We start from the raw sequence: 19,091 nt of genomic DNA, 5'->3' as shown, positions 1-19,091 counted from the left end.
CAAACCTGAGGTCCTTGCGTTTAAATGAGGATGAAAAAAAAAAAAAAGAAAAAAGAAAAAAGAAAAAAGAAACAGAGAATTGACTATCTGGCCTCTATTTGGTGAGTACTTTTGGGAAATACCTATGCAACAGTCTTTTGGTAATGATAGCGAATGAACACGACTTCGTCGACTAGTAATTTCTTTGCCCGTTCCTCTTCTTTGTTTGCAGGTACTGGTGGTTCTTGTCAGGGTTCTATATATAGAGCGGATCAAAACTATCAAAAAAAGCTCGAAAAATTTTGGGGATATCCAGCCTTCAGGGTTCAAAACCAAAGCTGTGCACAACACAATAGCTGTGCATACAAAAACTACCCCCGCAACATCTTACAAAATGCAACATTGTTTATTATACAGCTTTCACAATATGGTACACTTAAATATATTACAACAAACCAAACAAAAACCAAAGCGAAGATAACGAAAAAAAAAAAAAAAAAAAATTCCCATCATGCCCCAACATCTTCCACTTTAAACAAATCTTGCATAAAGTCACCAGAAAGCTCCATCTTAACTGTCCTTCTTGACATCTGGGATTTAACCCAAATTTTCATATCGACTAGCAATTTCTTATTATTCTCTGCTCCTTGATCGACAATTTCAAACTTCGCTCTAAACTTAATAGTAAAATAATATAATTGGGCAAAGGTACTCTTGAAAATCCCCACGGCTTTCCTAAAGAAACTAAGCAAATCAAAAACATTAGAAAAACTGTCTGATCCTTGTGATACCAATTTGCTAAAATTGAAATCAAAGTAGTCCTTCAACATTTTGTTAAGCGGCTGGCATACTTTGATATTTGACTCATAAATAGACTCATTGAATTTAAAATTTTTACCAATAGCAAACTTGAAGCTATCTAGACTTTTCAAGTTTTGATAACTAAACGTTACATCAATGCTATTGTCCTTTTCAGGTTCAATATTGTCAACAATTGAATATTCTTCCAAGTTATTGACCAACAACCTCAAGGTGATTAAGCCATTCTCTTGATCAATGTCAACTAATTTAACACCGTTTCGTCTAATCAAGGATTCAACTATTTTTAGAGCTTTGGACACCTCCTTTGACTCTAAACTTTTGCTAAGAACATATTCTTTTTCATTATTCTTTATCAAAAGCCTCATTTTCTCAATTTCACGCATTTTTACCTCAATCTCCTTCAGGAGATACTCAGAAAGGTTTTGTAATTCTTCAAGATTGCGTTGGATTTCCCAGCTTTGATCAGTAGTCTCTACCAATTCCTTTCTTAACGCCAAAAGCTCATCTTTAGCACTATTATTCTTCTTTATAAAACTGTTCTGAAAATTCATTTGGTAAAATTTCTTCTCAATGTCTGCAAGTTTTTGATTAAGCTTAGAATATAAACCTAAGTATTCATTCTTTCTTTCAGTTAAAACTTTATCTTGCTTCTCTAGATCTTTCAACCTCTTTTCCATTACAACAATAATATCATCGATTAACTGGCTCTTCCAATTATACCAGTCACTTCTAGCTTCAAGCTTCGCATAGGTTTTGCTAACATGAAATTGCTCAATCATGCTACTCTTAACTTCTTTAGTTGAATTAAAGAACTCTTTCATGGTACTAGGGTTTACCTCGGATATTTCTTTCGATAAGTCGCTAAAAAATTCCTGCCCTTCCTTGATATACTTTTTTAACTCTTTGCAACCATAAGTTAGCAACTCTAGTTTCGAAAGCTGCTCATTACTTCTTCCGTATTCTAGTTGACCTGGCGCTTGATCACATTTTTCATTTTTTGGTAGCAATGACGTTGAAAGTATAGTTGCATGATTCATATCATCAAAAAATTTGACATTGATTTCCTGTAAAAACTGCTCAACTGAAATAGGTTCATAATCATCTTGACTCTCATGGCTTAGATCCGCAACAATTTCACTTTGATCTTTATCCCAACCATCAACAGGAGCTCTTGATGCTGCCTCAATGAATGAATCACCCAAATCCATTCTACTGCTGTTTTCTTCTTCCTCATTAATTGTGTCAATATTTTTCAAATCTTTGGTTCCAAAACTAATAGTTTGTCTTTTAGATGAATGCTTCTTATTGTTGTTTAATTTCACTCTTTTCACAGATTTGTTTTCAGAGCTAGGCAATTCAGGCAAACTCAATCTTTTTCTTTTCAATTTCGGCAATGATTTCAAAATCTCTTGATCTTTAAAATTTAACGCAGGTAATTTAGGAATAGAATTTCTAAGTGGCGATCCATCTTCGTTCATCATGGATGATTGTCTAGAGAGAGCTTTTCTCAACGGCGAGCCTGATAGATGAGATGGTGGTGGTAAAGTCCTTTCTGCAGCCTTTTCAACAATGTCCTTCTGTCTTTTTGGCGATCCGTACGAAGCTTTCAAACCAAAATTAACGGGGCTACCTAAGACCTCGTTGTGAAATTGGACTGCCACAACTGGTAGCTCACCCTGATCATCATGAACGTTTTTGATTGGAGATGAAGTGATAGGAGCTGCTGATTTACATAGCATACTGTTTGCGATGGTGTTTGACATAGTTTTTTCATCAGGATAAATGTCAGAATCTTCATCTTCTTGCTCATTTTCGTCAAACATAGCTTCATGAACTTCATCATTTAGTATTTCAATCCCTTCCTGATTTCCTATAGGATTTCTCTCTGGTGATCCAAATGCCATAGTCTTATCAGCCTCACTTATTGATAATTCTTTACTATCACTGTCTTCTTTAGATGCTTCATTTTGAGAGTCATTTCCATTATCCTTTTCTGCATTTGGGGCAGTGGAAAGTTTATTCTCTTCCTCAATATTATGGATAGATTCGTTCAGAATATTTTCGTCTCCTTTATTCTGTTCGATTATTACATCCTCTGCAGTTTGGATAGCATCCTCACCACTCGCTTTATATTCTTCATTTTCAACCGGTTTTTCTTCAATATGCTTTTCTTCACTGCAAGTTTCTTCACTAAGCTTCTCATCAACCGGCTTTTCTGTAACCGTACTAGGTACGAGCACTGATGAAACTGGTTTCGTGAAATTCATTGTGATTTCTTCTTCCACAGTTTTATTTGATTCTTCCCCTTTCTCTTCGTTGTTTCTAGCAGTCTCTTTCAGTTGTTGGAAATTAGAATCAATCGGGTTCAACAGGATAGGCTTAATTTTACTAAGAGGTTTTGTCATATCCATAGTTTGCTCATCTTCAAAATCATCTTCAATATTATCATCATAAAGATTATTTTGCGTTTCAGAACTGAAGCCTTCTTTAGATGGATTTGGCGCTTTAAGAGCACTTGTGATTTCCATGGTGACTTCCTTCGATACATCCTCATCATATTGAGTGTTCCTGTTTTCATTTTGATTAAACGTTTGCTGCTGAGACTGAATTTTTGGTTTCTGAATTAGACTTGCCCCACTAGTTTTTGGAAATCTAATAGTTTTAGTAAGTTCCATTGTTATTTCTTCTGTAAGTTCTTGTTCTTCCTCCCCATCCATTTCGGCTTCCGCTTTGTTCTCTTCTTCCCGTTTTTCCTTCTCATGACTTGGCACAGAATTAGTATGGTTTTGTACACCATGAACTTTAAATACTTTAGTAATCTCCATAGTGACCTCTTTGGTCATCTCTTCATCTGCAACACTGACATCGTCATCCTCACCTGGGTAATCAAAAGTTCGGAGTATTGGATTAGAAACTTTCTTAAAGCTTTCAGTAAATTCCATAGACATTTCTTCATCATTTGCAGAAGAATCTTGAGCTTCTTTCTTTGAATCCTTGGGTGAAGTTTGAACCGCCAACTCAATTTTTTGAAAGCGCGGTTCATCATTACAATTTTCCTTATTCTTTTCATTCTTGTCATTTTGATTATCATCGGAAGGTTTTGAACTTCGTTTAGCACCATTGTATTTAAGAGGATCGAATATTTCCCCGAGATTAATATTATCCGAATCAGCAAATTTGCCGCCAGGATCGTCATCATGATTCACTTGTGGGGCATCCGCATCATTACCATTATTGTAATTCTTGGTAAGAAGCTCATTGGAAGGTGGATTTTGCTGAATTTCCCCGTTATCATCATCTGTAGGATCATCGCTATGAAGGTTTTCTTTTTCTTCTGGTTTCTGTTTGTTTTCACTGTCGCTTACCAGCGAGATTGAAGACGATCTCGACGCGAATTGGGGTACGATGCTTATCTTGTGCAATGTCACTTCAGGAGCAAAACTAACACGTCTTTTTATTTTCTTTGATGGTGGTTCGTTGTTATTTGAAGAGATCTCTTTCAAGATCCCTTTGTAACCGATGGTATGTCTTCTCTTGGTTTTGGAAACCTCGTGGTCCTTTTCAAACAAGCTCATGGTGGTATTTTGTATCAGCGCTGCTGTAAACTATGCATTTATCGCGTGTCAATGAGTTTGTCTTAATATTTCTAGTGTGTTTAAAGGGTATTTCTAGCAAAGGTTTTTGATAATGATAATACTAATAATAATATAGGTAATGCTCATCGAAGATCACCATTTCTCTTTGTTTACCAAAATAAACAAACGGGCTCCAAACCGTTTTTTTTTTTCGTGTCTGGTACTCACAGGGTGCAGAACCCTCTGTCTTCTTTGGAGACAGGGTCTTGGGGGACACCAAATTGTTGAGTATTATGGGCGAGGTAACCGTTTCAGATGTCTGATCGTATTGTTTTCTCAGTGCCGCTAATCATCCTGTTTGAAGTAAAGGGGAACCATGATAAGGGGAAGCAGAATGAAGGCTTCAGTGGAGCACTAGTCCCGACGTTCCTATAGCGAATTTTCCAAAGTACCGAATTTTCCTGGGATTTTTTTCATCAACGCAAATTCTTTTCACTTGTTTTTTCCTAATCCGTAAATTAATCCAACAAAATCCCAGAACGATTTGGTTGCCTGTCCCTCTTTAATAACATATAAAGAAATATATCAAAGGATCCTCTCTCCCAGATCTTCAAGGAGCTTTTGTTGTATTTTCTTTTCTTCTCTTCTCTTTTTCCTTCCTTCCGGCTAAGGAAAAATTATTGGTATACCATTATCTGATTGATATATTGGCAAAAAAATACCCAACATTATTTTTCAATTCAATTCTACAATCTCTCGCTTTCCCTGATAAAGAAACACTTTTAAAATAACATAGCAAGATGAGCTTTATTGAATATTCAGTTCCATCTCTTGAAAATCCGTTCGGAATTAAACTCTGGCCAATTTTCAGCCACGTCTTCGAATCAATCATTGGTTATCCTGCTGAAGACTTTGAGTTTGTCCGCCACGAAACCTTCTTGGCTAATGGATGGCATGCCATTTACATTATCTTGGGTTATTATACCATTATTTTTGGCTACCCAGTCATTAGAGATAAATTACAACTCCCAGCCTTCAAGTTGAGTTTTGCTTTCCAAATCCATAACCTTTTCTTGTCCTCTGGCTCTCTTATCTTATTGTTGTTGATTTTGGAGCAAATCATCCCAATCTTATCCAACGGTTTCTTCTATGGTATCTGTTCTCCTAAAGCTTACACCAACAAATTGGTTATCTTGTACTACCTTAACTACATGACCAAGTTTATTGAATTGATTGATACTGTCTTCCTTGTCTTGAAGAAGAAGAAATTGCTCTTTTTGCACACTTATCACCACGGTGCCACTGCCTTGTTGTGTTACACCCAACTTATTGGTCATACTTCTGTCCAATGGGTCGTTATCACTTTGAACTTGGGTGTCCATGTCATCATGTACTTCTACTACTTCTTGAGTGCCAGAGGTATCAGAGTTTGGTGGAAAAAGTACATCACCATCTTCCAAATCACTCAATTTATCATTGATTTGTTTGCTGTTTACTATGCCCTTTATCACTACTATGCCTCCAACTACCACAATTGGTTGCCTCACTATGGTAATTGTTACGGTACCGAAGTTGCTGGTTGGTACGGTGCTGGTATCCTTTTCAGTTATTTGGTTCTCTTCATCAGTTTCTACATTTCTTCCTACAAGGTTCCAAAGAAGGCTGTTGCTCCTGTCGCCTCTTCTGCTTCTTCTGAATCTGAAGAAGCCAAATCTACCAGTACTGAAAAGGCTTCCACTACTGTCAAGTCCAGATCTCGTAAAGCCTGAGTCATTCGAGAATGATCTTTGTTATCTTTTATCAAAGATGTGTTTAATGGTAATGTAATACTACTGAGAATCACTGTATAACCTTTCACTTCTATTTATTGGACTTTTAATATCACGTTCTTAACTTCCTTCAGGTTATTAATTTTGGTTTGTTTTTTTTTCTTTGTTTATTGTAGGTCTTATGTACGACATAGAAAAAAGAAGGATTTATTGACAATTGAAATTATAAATGATGGAAAAGACAACAAGTTTTTCAAAAAAGGATAATTATGATTATTACTATATTATATTAAATCTAGGATATGGCAAAATTCCACCCTCACCATACCTGTAACTCTTCGTAGATATCGATTACCTGATCATAGTTATCAACAAGCTTTGCCACCACTTCTCTAATTTGGTCACACATGATTGCTGGCCCACAAAATACGATTGCAATAGATCTGTCAACACTACCCAATTCCTGGTATGAATCAAATTCTTGTTTCATAATTTTTTCAATATTTGGTCTCCGATTAAATGATATATCTATGAAAGTCTCAAGTTCTTTCAATAATGCTTCCTCTGGAACTTTTGTCGAAAGAAAAGTTGAATTTTCCAGAGAGAGTAAATGGGTATTTTCGGTTCCATCTTCCATCATAGATATGATTTCTCTATCATCACCTGATTCTGTGGCACTTTTCGCATCTTTTTCTCTAGTTAAGTAAATTGAAGTAGCAGTCCTACTACTCTTCAAAACTTTTAATTCATTATGAAACCATTCGAGATCCTTGAGCTTCTTAGTACTCCAATATAATTTCAAATATTGTTGTTTTTGTTGCCCTTCTCCTTCTCCGTCTTGCGATGGTTTATTGTTCTTTCTAGTTCCCCTAATGATATTTTCCAAATGATAGAAAGGACCTGGTATACCTGTACCTCCTGCAAAAAAGAGAATAGTTTTATATTTCTCCAAATTATAGTAAACACCATAAGGTCCTTCAAGGGAAACATTAACTTTAGCGGCTTGATTAGGACAGTTTTGAACATAGTTATAAAGCTTTTTTGTGATCCCTTCTTTCACCTGTATGAAAATTGACACTTCATTATCATCAGTAACTGATTCAATTACACAGAAAGGATGTGATTGCCAAAAAGTGGTTGGAAGCCAGAAATATACAAACACATAACATCCAGGATAAGGTTTCAAGCAACTTTTCGGAACCGATAATTGTAGAGTGGTATCTCCCACCAATTTAATAGTGGCTTTCTGTATGCCGAATTTCAAAATTCTAATTAGCCTTATTAGTCTATCAAGAGCCCATAATGAAATTGAAGCCACGGTATAACCAATCCATCCGACTTCCAAGCAATGATTAATCATACCAATCAAAAAAATACTCGCAAAAATGATATGAATAATTAGAAATGTTTCATACCATCTACTTCTTAGGAAATGAACAGCTTGTAAAATAATAGCCACACCAAACAACGTAGCAATGACTCCCCATATGAAATAACTTTCTCTCATACTTGAGCCAAGGGTCCCATTTTCGCAAGAAATTACCAAATACAAAAAGCTGTGAATTAGTGCATTGAAAACCATGCCTCTCGAAATCCATTTGTGGTAAACAATCAATGAACTATATGGAAGGCCCGTGAACCATGTCAAGATGCTATTTCTTCCTGCCAACAAGATTAGTATCGGAACATTATCTAAAGCAATGATACCAGATCTGTCTGCCAAATAACGAGCGACTTGATCTGGTACAGTTGGGAAAAAAGAGCTTTTTGGATTTACTTGGTAACCAAACACTAGTAAATAAATGTTGAGGATAATGTATAATGTTACAATTATTGTTTCAAGCCTTGATGGAATTAAAGCAGATGAAAAAATTTTTGTGGCCTCCAAGATTGGGAACAGACAAGGAAAATGATGTCTGTTTGGAATGGTGTTTGGTATCGTGATATACTTTTTGACTTTATTGATTATGGTCTTGTTGAATTTGCGATTCTTGTTTAATAATGACAACGAATTATTGTGTACAAAACTATTGTAAAAGAAGAACCCCAAGAATATTATTGACCAGTAATAGCAAATCACTTTCCCGCTGAGAGTACTGGTACTAAGGTTATAGTTAAATATTCGCATATCATTGTAATACATTTTCACCCGAGCTTGATCTAGTTTTATTGGCACATAGAAAGTTTTGTTTGATGGCACAGTACTATCATTCAATGGATCATCTTTATCCACCGGATCAATAATATAGTTTGAGCCATTGTAATATATATCCCATAGATCAACCCTGGACAACTCAAACCTATCCTCTAAGGTATCCAGACAGTATTTGCTGAATTCCTCGATTGCTTCATTTAATCTTGTTTCCAGAACAAAATCTTGAAAGCAGTCAATTATTGATGTGATAATAGGTTCATAGATACATGAGCATTCCCAAAAACTTTTGCTGATATCTTCCGGAACACAGCCAAAAGCGTAATCTTTTACTGTGAACTGGCAACCAATTATTGTAGATTCAACATCAGAATCTCCAACAATTTTACCACTTGTTAGCGAAGCATTGATCAATGATAATATTATAAGAATGTTTAGTAATTGAAGCATCTGTGTCTTTCGTGAATCAAAACGGTATTTATTAGCAGCGGGTTGATTAGATCTAGATAGCCCAGGAAGCTTAATTCATCGAGAAAACTAAAAGAATGAAAATGGCTCGCTACACAGGTGGGTAAAGATGGCAGTAAGGCTGTCATATTTCTGGAAAAAGCATATGGAAATCATCTTCGTATTTCATTTGCTCGTGATACATTATTGACCCGTATTCGTTGCAAGTCATTGGGGGTCCAAATAAAATAATATCTCCATAATGGGCAAAAAAAAAAAGGAAGAGTTCGTAATTTTTGATTTGATCTGTTTGTTAACTATGGCGTTAATAACAATTATCAGCCACCTACATATATATATGAATTATGGATATATTGAATTTCCTTCGTCAATATTTTCAGTGTGTTTTTACCTGTAGGATTCTCCAGTTTTAAGTGATGCATCCAGCACTTTGCGTTGTATAGAAAGAAACAGATGAACATTCAAGAGCTTGTAAGGGCAATGATGTAGCTCCCTCACACTCGACATTTTGATGAAATTTATACTGCATAAGGATAAGGTTAATATGTGAAATAAACTATAGTAATAATCCCCCCAAAAAAAAAAAAAAAAAAGCAGTTCAGAGGTATTTTCAAATCAGCAACACTAGGAAGGGTGCAAAAAATTAAAAATCTCCGCGACGGGGAATTGAACCCCGGTCCCCCGCGCGACAAGCGGGGATTCTAGCCACTAAACTATCACGGACTCTGATGTTTGTTTCGCTGTTTCTACAAATTATATAACTATAATTATCATGTTACCGTCGCATTGGTATATAATTTTACTATAATCACTGTTTATGCTGTTTATCACCACTAATAGCACTTAAGGAAATATTTATACACTCCTTAATGAGCTATTATTTCCTTCCAACTCAGTTTTTAGGATTAATGTGACTGCATTATTCTTTTTTCTGTCTTTCTATGCAAACTTCATAGATGTACATGAACGGGGGAAACTTTCATGATTTCTGTTGTGTTTTATCCGACATTTACAAGGAATTATAGAAGATATCTTATTTGGATTTTATTAAATTTTGCTTAATTTTTCCTATTTTTGAACAATAGGAAATTAATTTGTTCGCTATTTTCATTATTTGGAACCTTGTGCCAAAGATTTCCACGAAAGACAGAACGGCTAGCTCAGAATATTCTTTAATAAATAATATTCAACTCCTGCAAGTTTCAATCAAAGAAGTAGGATATTTTCTTACCTCAATAATTTTGATCATTGGATTCATTTCCGGCGATGTGGACCTTTTCTTTTTCTGATAAACTAATACAAAATTCACCAAGAGAATAGCACTTCATTTTATTATTTATCTACAAATAAGAAAAGTTTAAAAAGAAAAGAAAGAAATTCCTATACTTAGAATATAAAGTTTTATTATTTGAGCAGATTAAGAAAAGTAAAACGAATATCTAGCAATATAGAAGTAAATATATGAAAGATTATATGCTTTACTATGGCAAAAATTCGATACTAAGAAAACATCACATCCTTTTGATAGACCAAAAAAAAGATATGTAAAAAAAGCGCAAACTAAGAAAATCATGAAATCTGGCTTTGAAGAAAATATTATTATTTAAAATATGATGAGTAATTTATTTGCCCATGATTGAAGCCCTCAAATGCTTTAAGTATCAGCCTTCCTCCTAGTACAGCGCGTAAGAAAAACTCAAAATTGCCAGAAGAAAAACAAAAAAAAAACACAATATCACCTACGGTAAGATAAAAAAAAGTATCATAAGCGATACCATCATGTCCAGACTCAGAAGATCAGTACAAAAACTTAATTCTCTTTCTGAAAACGAATACCTTGAACCGAATGAACAAGATGATTTGATTGAACTCTTGAACAATGTATCTTATTCAGAAAATAGGCAATTGGTGAAGTGGTTCTTAATCACTTTCTTGTCAATAACCCCAATATATGTTGTTTTACCGTTCTTCAAAAAACGCCACCCAATATTAAGTCTTTGCTGTATCCTTACTATTGGTTTGAACTGTATCAATTTATATTGGTTTAACGCTTACCGTTTAAAGCTTGATGATCTTGTGCTTAAGGAAGAAGGCGATGCATTTATTGATTTGAGGGACACCACAAAAACCAAAGCCATGAGACCAAGTGATTCATTAATTGCCAAGACTTTGACTACCATTCAGGGTTTGAAAAAGATAATATCAAGACATTTGATTATTTTTAACTTTGTTCATTTGGCATCCTCAATTTTGATCATTTATTCTTATAAGTTTGACACTAAAGAGTTCGATACGAACATAATGCTTCTTACGGTTCCATTAATAACATCCATCACATCAATTGTTGTCAATTATTGGCAGGAATCTTTACTTGGCGATATAAATGGATTAAAGAAATTTAAGTATCATGAGAAATCCGTCTGATTTTTCTTTTACAATATCTGGCTTTTCTCCAACTGTCTTCATGAAAGTGAAAGCCCCTTTTGAGCTTCTTTGGTTTGCAAATAGTGCGGTAATATTCATGTTACCCATTTTCCATTTAAATGCTGGCGAGAATCCTATTTCTGATACCTTGATCTTCACTTGATTAACTTCTTCCTGGGTAACACCTGGCTTTTGGATTGTTTTGTCAAAATTCATTTTGAAGTCGTGCCAATATAAATCAGAATGACAGAAAATCTGAATTAAAGATGAGGGGTAAAATTATTCTGATTCATAAAATTTGTGATCTATCAATCCCATTAAATTACATATTTCTTCATTTCTGCTACCATTTGAGAATTTGAATCCCTGAAAAATATCCTTTGCCACATTGCTATCAAATTTGGATCTATCATTCTCTAGGAGAAAATCATTAAGATGTCCTTTGATTTGCATGTGAGTAATATTGTATAAATGGCATACAAGAAATATTTCAAAAAGCAAGGCTTTGGCCGATTTGGGATCACTCAATATTAATTCAATGAACTTGGGATTAAAATCATTGAGAAAATACATTCCATCATATCTTTCGCTTATTTTGTTGTACCAATTCATTTTCTCTTTTATCAATAACTCACCGCTCATGATTTGGGTGCTTGTACTTTTGCACAACATCTTCACCAAATATTCAATCCAATACTCAAATACTAATGTCACATCATCATGATCGGCATACTTGAATGGATTTGACACAATACGTTGTAATCTTTTAAAATTATTATAAATTTGTCTATAATATTTATCAGAAAACCTATTATAATAATTAATATCATATTTTTCCTCAAAATCGGCGTTTATTTCACCACTAGGGTTTACCACAAAATGATCATTAATTTGGTAACATTTTGAAATAAATATTTTTATTCTCCCAGCAAATGCTCGGTACCTCTTTTGTGTTCCAATTTTTTCAAGTAAAATATTAGAGAACTTTCGAATTATCAACCCTGGAAGCAGTTTGACAAAGAATCTATTGTTAGGATTCTGGTTTTCTATAACTGGCCATAGTTCCATACAAAAATCCAAAGTTGATTGGATGCAAATCCGGTAATATGATCCATAAATTATTACCAGGTAAGATTCATTATGGCTTGTTATCAGAGCGGCAAGCTCCAACAATTTTGAAAGATCCAGGATTTTCACGGATTCAACTTTCCCAGAAGATACAATTTGGTCAATGACCTTGTTGAAACTTAATTCTAACATGAACTTCTGTTCTTCTGATTGAATTGAAAGCAAACACTCCGTTATGTTTTTGAATTGGGAATCATCTTCTTTATTTTGTTCGATAAGCTCAATAAAGTTTACCAAATCAGCTGAAGTTGATATATTTCCAAAACGAGATCCTGTATTTTGAAATGGTGGTTTCTTTTATTTCAATCTTCTCTTCTTCTTACTTTTACCTCTCAAATATTGCTTTAGCAAGACTAGAAAAAATTGGGAAAGCGAAGCTTCTTTTTATAGTGATTTATTGGGCCCATTAATATGGTACATGCTTTTGACAGCTTATAAATCCATATGACTCTTCTTTACACACAATAAAATAGCAAAATATAAAAGGCATATCCATTATTAAAGGATATTCAAACGCTCTTCTTTCTTTTAGCTCTAGTAGTGGTTTTTTTAACCGTCACATGGTCGTCATTGCTTTCTGATTTGACTTCCTCCTCCTCTTCTATCACTTCCTTCTTCCTCTTCTTTGACTTCTTCTTTTGGATTTCGGCAACATAGCAACTGGTTCGACCACCAACAGTCACGAACTTGACATCATGCCCATGATAAGTCTTTTTCAGTTTCTTTCCCCATCTATACAACATCAACCAGCTCCTTGGAAATTTCGCAACCTCTGCCTCAAGATCTACTGATATTTTTGAAATTTCAATCAACTTTTCATACAATAGTTCAATGTCTTCTTCATCCAAGGATCCAAGTACCTCTTCAGGATATATTTTACTATGGAACAAAATTTCATCGGCCATCCAATTTCCGACTCCTGAAAAATATTCCTGTTTTAATAAAAATGGCTTTATTGTTAATTTTGGTTTTGAAAGCACAAGATCTTTGAATTCCCCCTGGGATAAAATGCTTTTGGCGTGGTCATGAGGATCGGGATCACCCAGAACAAACTCAATATCTTCAATTATAGAAGTATTTTTAGAATTGGTTTTAGAATAATCAGGGCCTAATTTAGAGAGCTGCTCAATGTTTTGAAGCACTAACTCATCAGTGTTTAACTTTGAATTAATTTCATAAAAACGCACTTTCGCTAATCTTCTAGGGTCGACAAATCCTAAATCAATATTATTCTCTGCCCCTTCAGAAAGATTCAACAAGAATTTATGAAACCGTGGGGGCCAATCTTCTGCCTGTATCACATCTTTATCAATACTTGTCCTTGTTTCTCCATCATTTTCATCTTCTTGCTTTGGTAATGGGTCTCCATTTTCGTCGGTTCCCAATATTTTGAACACTTTCTTGTAACCCCCACTCTCCATTTGAATAAAATGTGAATATATGTCTTTGAATTTAATCCACCCTGTCATACCAAAATGCAATAATATTAATAATCCATTAGGGTACAAATTCTGACCTTCTTCATTTAGCTCATGCTTAGTTCTTATCCAGAAATATTTCCCATGTCTACCTATTCCCACAATTTTCTTATTCTTCAAGCTATTTTCAATATCCAGCGGGCTTTTGAATTTCAATTCAGGTTGGTAAAAATATGGGGATTTGGTTGATGTTGACTTCTTTTTAGGATCATCTTCTTTTAGACTCGGGAAGATTTTGTCATCAAGTAAGAAGGATGCACTTTTGATGGTATAGCCAAGAATATTTCTCCGTAAATTTGCAACGGCATGAGCTACTTCTCCAACTTCAGGCATATCTATTATTGTGCTATTGGTAATAATGATGTGAACAGGACTACATATGGTTGCAAGTATTAAACATAAACAAAATTTAAAGAAAAAAAATAAAAAATAATCGAGTTTCGGGGGGTGACACACCTATATGATTGTTTATTGTTTTCACTGATTCCTCGAAACACCAATAAACACTATTTTTCCCTCAGTATATCTGGACCAGCTACTTAAGCTTCAAGCCTCATGCTTTATTGAAATCTATATTCTACGAAACAGCAATATATATGGAAAATCCAAATGATTTGAGAGCACATGGCTATGATAAGTTATTAGTGCCTACTTGCTTCTGAACCGAAAAGTATCATTAAGCCATGAAAGGTAGGAGACAGAAGACATGGGAGCACATCACTATGGTACGTTTTGCTGATTACTGGAGAGTCAGTAATTACTTCAAAAATGATATAACGTAACTATTGGAAGAAACTATTTCCAACTAGCTCTTGTTATGAAATCTGACTTACTTTCCCGTTGATGCTGGTAATGGAACATGGCACGGCTGATGCACTAAGCAACAGCAGGGCACAAGATAAATACGTCATATAGATATTTTTAAAAGATGGGAATGTTAAGATCTATTAAAGTGGGTTATTTTATTCTCACTGGTATTTTTCTTTTTTTTTTTTTGATTTGAAACTACGAGTTCAGAAGCATTCAATGAATTTCGACAGTGATGATACTTTATGCTCATCATGTACTATGCTAGCTGCTGGAATATAATTTAATGGAATAAACTTTATTCATTACGGTTATAAAAATCTACTGCGAACACTTACTTGATGATCTCTGAAATTTTGTAAAATGCCATCGTTATTGATGAATGCTTGGGTGCGGTGCCTCACGTTTCAGCATTCCTTTGCTAGCATGCATGGCGACAAAAAAAAATATCCACCTGTGCCTTGCGAGAAAATTCCTTTTACTAGTGAATATCCATGCTAATTTCCTTGTTTTCACCATAATGAAAGGCATTGCCGTTCCATTTGTTTTTCTTTTTGCCACGAATGTAGAATCAAGGAAATTAGTCTGTCATTTTCGGTACTGAATTATGAGGACCTTCAAATATAATCCTCGCGATTCCCACTATCTCTTGGGGATCTCGAATCCCTGGATTTTCACTTTAGACAACTTATTCTTAGTCAACAGATAGCCATAGAAAAGAAGATAAGAAGATACTAAGAGAAAATAATCACAATAGCAAAACAGTTAATTCATACTTTAAATGTATTTTTGATAAGATTCCCGTCACTGAAAACATTATATAATAGGATTCATCAAATTTCAATTGCTGCCGTGAGCATAAACAAAACATGCCAGTGATATCCAGACCTCAAGCTCCATCAAATAGCAGTTCAATAGCCCAAGCAATCTGTCACTTCATAAACAATGCTCATACAAACATCGGCATAAAATTGGAATCGCCCAATGGCGAATTTATCAACAATATACTCTCACAACTTTCCCAAACATCATTGCTCGAAAAATCTCAATATGTGTTATCGACACAGAAAAGAGAGCTCACAGTGGAGGAAGGAGGCCCAGACACAAAGAATGTCAAATATGTCATTGCAGCAGTGGTTGTCCCATTTGGGTTGATCTTTTTAGCCATTTTCATATGCGTGATGAGATGTCGGTCACAAGGAAAGAAAGCAAGAATGGCAATCGAAGCAGCCGAGAAAGAAAAGAACAATGAAAACAATATATTTGGTATTATTAGAGATGATTTTGCTTCGAATTTGAAAATTAGTCATACTTTGAAAAGAAGTGGCGATGGGGAAAATGGTGGTATTGGTACCAATATTGAAATTAAATTGGTTCCTAAAAATGACGAGGCCAATGGGTACTTCCTGAGTAAAAAGAATAAGATTTTGGATGATATTGCCAAAAGCGACTCTGCCAACCTATTTGAGGAATTGAGAAATAATAACTACTTCAATAATTATCTTGATATCACACAAAGAAAAAGTACCAGAGTGTCTGTGCTAAGTAATGAAATTACTAATAGTCAAATAATACAGCCAGGTAGTAGTATGAAGAAAAGAATGAGCGAAGAAATGATTATTGTTAATGAGATGGAGGAAATTGACCTTTCTGATTCAAATTTAAATGGCTCAAGAGAATTATATGGGCCCGCATCAAAAAATTTGAAGAAACGGGCCCCCCAATATTCCGTCATCATGAAATCTGAAGATCTCAAAAGTGGTAGGTCCAGCTCGATTCTCTCTTCCAGCAATGATGAATTTTATACTCCCAATGAAGGTTCTCCAAATTCTAATAATGATACAGTCTCAAAAATCCAAGTTAAAGAAGCTAAGGTTGATGACGCTGGTAAAATGGGGAAGGCTACAGAAGCTAACCTTCCTTCTCAAAATGTCACTCAAATAAATACCAAGAACACCCTACTACACCGGAAATTGATTGATGCACAAAAGGAATGCATTTATGAATTTGATGAAGAAGAGGATGAAGGTATTAACGGCAATGAAGAACAGGATATTGTCACCAATGAAATTCCGTCAATTCCGAAACTTTACAAGAGACCAATTACTGCTTCTATATACTCCAATGACACTATGACTTCCAATGATACCAACCAAAATTCAGTGATTACAAACGTCACCAAGAGTACTTTGGCTACCACGATGGTATCCCTGCCTGTTATGCGTTCTGGCTCAACTGGGAATTATCTCCAAAGAATTATCGAAAGCGACTCATTGAAGAATAAGGACTCTCAAGCACACATCATCTTAGAAGAAGATGACGATGACACTGATAAATCTTCCCATGACAACAATAACCCTCAGAAAAACTTCAAATACATTTCACCGCCATCCAAACCTGTCCTTATCAAAGAGAATGTTACCGAAGATCTCTCCAGACCAGAGCAGACTTCTGTTGATGAAGAGTTGTTGCAGAAGAAGAGATCCTCAGATTTGATTGATTCTGAAGAAGCAAATGGAGTCGATTTTCCACAACCAAATGCTGCAGCTTTACAAGCCGAAGAAGAAAAGAGAGACTCTTATTTGGTAAGACTCAGTCGCAGCAATTTTGGGTCTCCAAACTCAAAAGGTGAAAATGGCGCTGGCGCCATCTACTATGACAAATACCTTGAGGAATCAGACTCTGATGATTCAGATTATGAGGTTGATAGAAATGACTTGGTTAGATTAAGTGTTAATCTTGATACTGGATCGGGCTCTGATTCTAGTTTTGCTGGATTTGGATCTAGTAGAAGCAGATATGCTAGAAGTCCAGGTTTGGAAGACTTGAAAGAGTTAGAAGAGCCAATTGGTTCCCCAAAGCCAAATTATCAGTTGAATTCTATCAGTTCTGTTCTTAACAAGAGCTCGGAGGATCTTGATGATTCTATTGGAAGTGAGAAAAAACCAGCTCGCAAGTTTTTGGAAGAGGGCAAACGAGACTCTACCGTTACTGATGCTGATGAAACTAACAAGGTAATTGATGATCAACTAACTGATACAATCAAAGATATAAACAGTTTCTTGAAAGAAAATGGTGTTTACACTAGCCCGGTAATTATTGACACAGGTAATGTTGTGCTCGGAGGTCTTGTTATTTCAAGTGATGCTACTACCGGGATCACCAATATCAATGGGAAGAATTTCTCCACCGAGGATTTGAACAAGCATTTGTCCAACGATTCCTCTGTCAACATCTTATTGAGAAATGCTGTCAGTAATAACTGTTCTCCAGCAATATGCAATAGTAGTATTATTTCACCACAGATTGATTCTAAATTGAATAGTCCTGCCTTTGGTATCAATAATTCTGCGAGCTCATCGAACTACGATTTAGCCAGAAGGTCTCTTCAATCTAATAAGCAATTATCTCCAATTGCAGGGAGCATTTTGAACTCTCCTTCATTGAATCATCCAAGATTACACAGTCCAACCATGATTGGTACCGCAATGAGCAATAAAACTAGTGCCAATATCACTGATGTGTTGGCCAAAACTACTCATTCTCCACAGTTCATGAAGAATTCTCAACTGACAAGAACTCCAACCCAGTTTGAAATCATAAACTCGCCAAACATTCCAAAGAGAAGCTCGAAACGCTCTGCCACCACCATATACACCCTTCAATTTCAAAATGAAGAACAACCTGGCATTGCTGGCATTAATGCCCCAGTTCTTACTATGGGCGACAACAATTACATTGCACCATTGTCCCCTAACCACTCACCTGATCCTGAATTCAATCTGTCATCTTCTAACAGTTCCAAAAGTCAGGCTAGGTCATCTAAAGCACTTGGTATCAATCTCAAGCTAAGACAAAAATTGTCCTCACCATCCATTGGAATCAATCACATTGATGAAACCAGGACCCCAGAACAAATTATAAGGGATAAGTTTTATGATTCAGAAGAAAGTTACAGCCATACCTTTGATGATGACGAGAATCATCAGAACAAATACTCAAAAAATCAATCTAGAAGGTCTAGTGGTTTTGTGAATCCATATACAAACATGGTTTAGTGTTCATCTTGAAAGATTCGTTTTAAAGCATGCCTACCTATAATATCTTTTATTTCCTCTATTGCTCTCTTAGCAGCTTTTCATTTTTGATTTATCTTTTCTTTTTTCTTTTTTCTCAGTTCATTTCCTTTACTTTTCAATTCTTCTAAGACCATTGTTTCTTTCTACCACTGTGTTGATAAACTTTTACAAATTTATTCTTTTGATTTTGTACACAATTAACTTTGCATTGCTCATTTCCTAATAATTTTAATTCCTATATTCCATTAATGAGAAATTTTCTCAACTTTTGTTGAAGCATACTATTGTAGATTATGATTATGGTCAAAAAGTCGGTGACTGATGGTGAAAGATAGGGAAACGCGCACGCATTTTTTTTTTTCTCCTCTCCCTATTCTTCTCTAGATAAAAGATCTGAAATTATTAGTTGA

General features: G+C 35.2%; 7 protein-coding genes across 7 annotated transcripts; 3 read left to right on the top strand and 4 right to left on the bottom strand. All coding sequences in view use genetic code 12, as the record gives it.

Annotated features, from left to right (window-relative positions):
- Window positions 1–488: 488 nt before the first annotated feature.
- SPC105 (kinetochore-microtubule binding complex subunit SPC105) lies at window positions 489–4,376 on the bottom strand (the record flags this gene model as incomplete). The annotated part of the gene is made up of 1 exon (XM_064996040.1): window positions 489–4,376. One exon carries the CDS (start codon window positions 4,374–4,376, stop codon window positions 489–491), a length of 3,888 nt encoding a protein of 1,295 aa, XP_064852112.1.
- An 800-nt stretch (window positions 4,377–5,176) lies between these two features.
- ELO3 (fatty acid elongase ELO3) lies at window positions 5,177–6,145 on the top strand (the record flags this gene model as incomplete). Its single annotated transcript, XM_064996039.1, has 1 exon — window positions 5,177–6,145. The coding sequence occupies one exon, from the start codon at window positions 5,177–5,179 to the stop codon at window positions 6,143–6,145; it is 969 nt and encodes a 322-aa protein (XP_064852111.1).
- Window positions 6,146–6,464: 319 nt separating this feature from the next.
- Window positions 6,465–8,747, bottom strand: DASC09_024350 (ferric reductase family protein; the record flags this gene model as incomplete). Its single annotated transcript, XM_064996038.1, has 1 exon — window positions 6,465–8,747. The coding sequence occupies one exon, from the start codon at window positions 8,745–8,747 to the stop codon at window positions 6,465–6,467; it is 2,283 nt and encodes a 760-aa protein (XP_064852110.1).
- A 1,797-nt stretch (window positions 8,748–10,544) lies between these two features.
- DASC09_024340 (uncharacterized protein) lies at window positions 10,545–11,189 on the top strand (the record flags this gene model as incomplete). The annotated part of the gene is made up of 1 exon (XM_064996037.1): window positions 10,545–11,189. One exon carries the CDS (start codon window positions 10,545–10,547, stop codon window positions 11,187–11,189), a length of 645 nt encoding a protein of 214 aa, XP_064852109.1.
- Window positions 11,190–11,468: 279 nt separating this feature from the next.
- DASC09_024330 (uncharacterized protein) lies at window positions 11,469–12,449 on the bottom strand (the record flags this gene model as incomplete). Its single annotated transcript, XM_064996036.1, has 1 exon — window positions 11,469–12,449. The coding sequence occupies one exon, from the start codon at window positions 12,447–12,449 to the stop codon at window positions 11,469–11,471; it is 981 nt and encodes a 326-aa protein (XP_064852108.1).
- Window positions 12,450–12,826: 377 nt separating this feature from the next.
- On the bottom strand, window positions 12,827–14,128 carry DASC09_024320 (uncharacterized protein; the record flags this gene model as incomplete). Its single annotated transcript, XM_064996035.1, has 1 exon — window positions 12,827–14,128. The coding sequence occupies one exon, from the start codon at window positions 14,126–14,128 to the stop codon at window positions 12,827–12,829; it is 1,302 nt and encodes a 433-aa protein (XP_064852107.1).
- A 1,343-nt stretch (window positions 14,129–15,471) lies between these two features.
- Window positions 15,472–18,660, top strand: DASC09_024310 (uncharacterized protein; the record flags this gene model as incomplete). The annotated part of the gene is made up of 1 exon (XM_064996034.1): window positions 15,472–18,660. One exon carries the CDS (start codon window positions 15,472–15,474, stop codon window positions 18,658–18,660), a length of 3,189 nt encoding a protein of 1,062 aa, XP_064852106.1.
- Between the last annotated feature and the right edge of the window lie 431 nt (window positions 18,661–19,091).

Source organism: Saccharomycopsis crataegensis (assembly GCF_037102585.1).
Source record: "Saccharomycopsis crataegensis DNA, jcf7180000000075, whole genome shotgun sequence".
Lineage (NCBI taxonomy): Eukaryota > Fungi > Ascomycota > Saccharomycetes > Ascoideales > Saccharomycopsidaceae > Saccharomycopsis > Saccharomycopsis crataegensis.
Note: the sequence above shows the minus strand (reverse complement) of the source record. Positions and strands in the feature narration are given on the sequence as shown.